At 42.0% G+C, this 2905-nt stretch overlaps 1 protein-coding gene across 3 annotated transcripts in view; it reads left to right on the top strand.

Annotated features, from left to right (window-relative positions):
* The first annotated feature begins 2158 nt into the window (after positions 1-2158).
* ECT2 (epithelial cell transforming 2) overlaps positions 2159-2905 on the top strand; it is a 24367-nt gene continuing 23620 nt past the window's right edge. For all 3 annotated transcript variants that reach the window (XM_005419031.2, XM_005419032.3, XM_031055393.1), the window contains exon 1: positions 2159-2321. In XM_005419031.2, the coding sequence (XP_005419088.1) occupies positions 2192-2321 (130 nt within the window). In that variant the 5' untranslated portion in view covers positions 2159-2191. The remainder of the gene's footprint in view (positions 2322-2905) is intronic.

Below are 2905 nucleotides of genomic sequence, written 5' to 3'. Positions count from 1 at the left end.
GGCAACCTCGGCCTGGCCTGGCCTGGCCTGGCCTGGCCTGGGCCACTTCCCTGCAGAGCGCTCGGGAGCCCTCCTGGGTGGTTCCTCGGGAGGGACATGGAAGCGTGGGAGGTGTTTACTGTCCTTGATTTACCAAACCTATTGTGGTTTGTGTCCTTCAGCCTTTCCACAAATCATTGGGAGGTCATTTCTGAGTGTGATGCTGTGGGGTATTGGCTCTCCCTGAAGCCTGTAGTGATGGTGTTCTGACTTTTTGCTCTTTATGTGAGGGAAAACTGTTGTGTTCGTGTCTGTGCGTGCTGTTTGTTCTCCTCTGCATCCTGGCACTATCAGTCTGTAAGTTTAGTGACAAATATTGTTATTATTATATGATTATTAAAACAAGGAATATTTTTAAACACACCCTGGATGGAACCTCAGAAACAACTAAATTATAAAAATCCATAAAGAAAATCAATGCCAGACCAAAGTCTGGGCTTCTTCAAAATGAAGTTCTTTGTGAGTACATTTTACTTGGAATAATAATAACTGTACTGATGTCTCAGACTTCTAGGAAATAATCTCTAGGATTTAAGTTTAGTTGTGCCTCTAACTGGAGGGTTTGTTTTCCTCTGAATTTACATTGTAATTGTCCTTGTGGTAATCATTATTAACAATATGGTTTGAATCTGCCAAGATTATATTTCCCTCCACCACTGCCAAAGAGATTGGTAACTGTACTACAGCTCCTGGTGGTGACATTGTAACATTCTGGTCAGGAGATTCCCAAAAGACTCTTCATGATTGAGGTCACTCTCTCCTCTTGCTCTGAGAAAGATGAGGTGGGTGGCTGGGACATATGTGGAGGAAACTCAGCTCCATGGATCTGCACAGCTCTGTGTGACCTGGAAATTGAAACTAAGGTGGCAAATCTGGGAGCTGAATATGTCTAGAATAATGATAGATTTGTGGTGTTGGTTACTGCTCATCACTGTATGAGGAACTTGTGTATTATGAAGATTTGAATCCTTTCCACGAGTCCCAGATGTGATCTCTGGAAGATAAATTATTTGTCTTCTGACGTACTTTGCTGTGTAATGGGATGGTCATTACCCAATTTGAAAAATAGTATGTGCTGCTCTCTAGGGGTTTTGCTGCCTCAAGAGTTCTCTTTCAGGCAATGCTCTAGTGCATTATTTGAGCAGTTGCTGTTTCCAAAGGGCACATGCAGTCACAAGAACAATTTCAGTTCAAGTGCTACAAAGGGTTATTATCCAACAGCAGCCCAGCTGTAGTTGCTGCTCTGGGTAACTCCTGATCTCCCTGTGCAAACACTGAAACCTGGGTGTGGGATGAGTCACAGGAACTCACCCTGCCTGCCTCCTGTGGCACAGAGAATGGGCTGGGTGTTGGGCACGTGTCTGACTGAGAACAGTCTTTGTGCTGCAGGATTTGGGTAGGTAGCTCCCAGAAAATCAGAGGGTTGAGGGTTCTGCCTTTCCTGTAGGTGACAAGGCTGATGGGCAGGGAGAGCACAGATCCATGGTGTTTGAGAGGAGAGAAGGCCTCTTTATCTGAGGATGTCTTCTACTCTGTCATAGTTAATGCAGGACAGTAGACCAGACCATACAGCTAGACATACATGTGCATATCAGCTTTGCAGAGACTCTCAAGCATTTTAATTTTTCTAAGAGTAAATAGTCCTGGCTCTACTCTCTGGGTGCTCATTTCTAATCACAGTATCTCTAGGGAGTTCACCTGATAAGTCAGATTTTAGCAAGATGTTATGCTTACCCTAATTATTCTGCTAATGTTTCAAATCAACAATGCTAATTTTAGTCTCAGCTGTAGCTTATAAATAGTTTGTCACTGAAAGAAACAAGTGGTTCTAGTTCGGTGCTTTGTGGTTCAGCTTTTTTAAATGAGCATTTGAGTTCATGCTTGCCTGTGCTCAGAGCTGAAGTTCCCTCTGTGCAGATGAATTACAGAACCATTTCTGTAACAGCTTTGTTGTCAGTCTTTTCTATCAGCTGTGTTACTCTTGATGCTCTATGAGTGTGAGTGGGAGTTCAGTAAGAGCCCAAATGTTTTGTTTTCTGAAGTCACTTCTGACAGCCTTGGTCATAGGACTCATATGAATGAGCTTTTTGCACCTGTAACTGAGTTTCCCCCTGCACCTTGCAGCTGTTGAAGAAAGAAACAAAGCATAATCATGGCTGACAGCAGTACTCTGGTGTCTGAAACTGGGAGGAGCCTCTTGGCTGATTCTTCTGTTCTTGATTCAAAAATTATAGAAACCTCCAAAGAGAATGTATTCTGTGCAACTCTTCTGGATGTTGAAGGTAATGGGGGAAGTTTATTTTAAGACTGCTTGGTTTTTGCAATGACTGATTACTTTGTTGGTATTTAGTAGTTTTGAAAAACCAAAAGTACTTTGAGCTCCAGAAAGTACACAGAGTAGGGAAAAGGGTGTTGATCTGGAATCCTTTCATTAAGAACATTTGGGGTTACAGCCCAAATTGAATTAATTTTCTGGCTGTTGTACAGAAAGCTGTCAGTTCCATTTGATGTCTCTTCTGTGGAATAAATCACCCCAGGTGACATTTTGACACCAGTGTTTTGGAAACTGCAGCTGCTCTGTTATGTACAGGTGGACAGATTAATAGGTATTACGTAGAGAGATTAAGAGATTAAAAGTTTTAAGCCCAAAATTAATTCAAGAACAAATCTTAAAATTAAAAAACAACCACCAATGCTTTCCTCCAAGGTAGTAGCCAAAATCTGCTGGTGGTCTGTTGATGTAAATGCTATGGAGGCAACACTTGTTCTTCCTCCTCATATTTTGAAGGCTTATTAATGCATGGAAAAAAAGAACAAGGTATCTAGTTTCAGTTCTGATATTCCTGGTAACTGCTCAGTTACCAAG

This window comes from Geospiza fortis, unplaced genomic scaffold (assembly GCF_000277835.1).
Source record: "Geospiza fortis unplaced genomic scaffold, GeoFor_1.0 scaffold172, whole genome shotgun sequence".
In the NCBI taxonomy this organism is placed as follows: domain Eukaryota; kingdom Metazoa; phylum Chordata; class Aves; order Passeriformes; family Thraupidae; genus Geospiza; species Geospiza fortis.
Note: the sequence above shows the minus strand (reverse complement) of the source record. Positions and strands in the feature narration are given on the sequence as shown.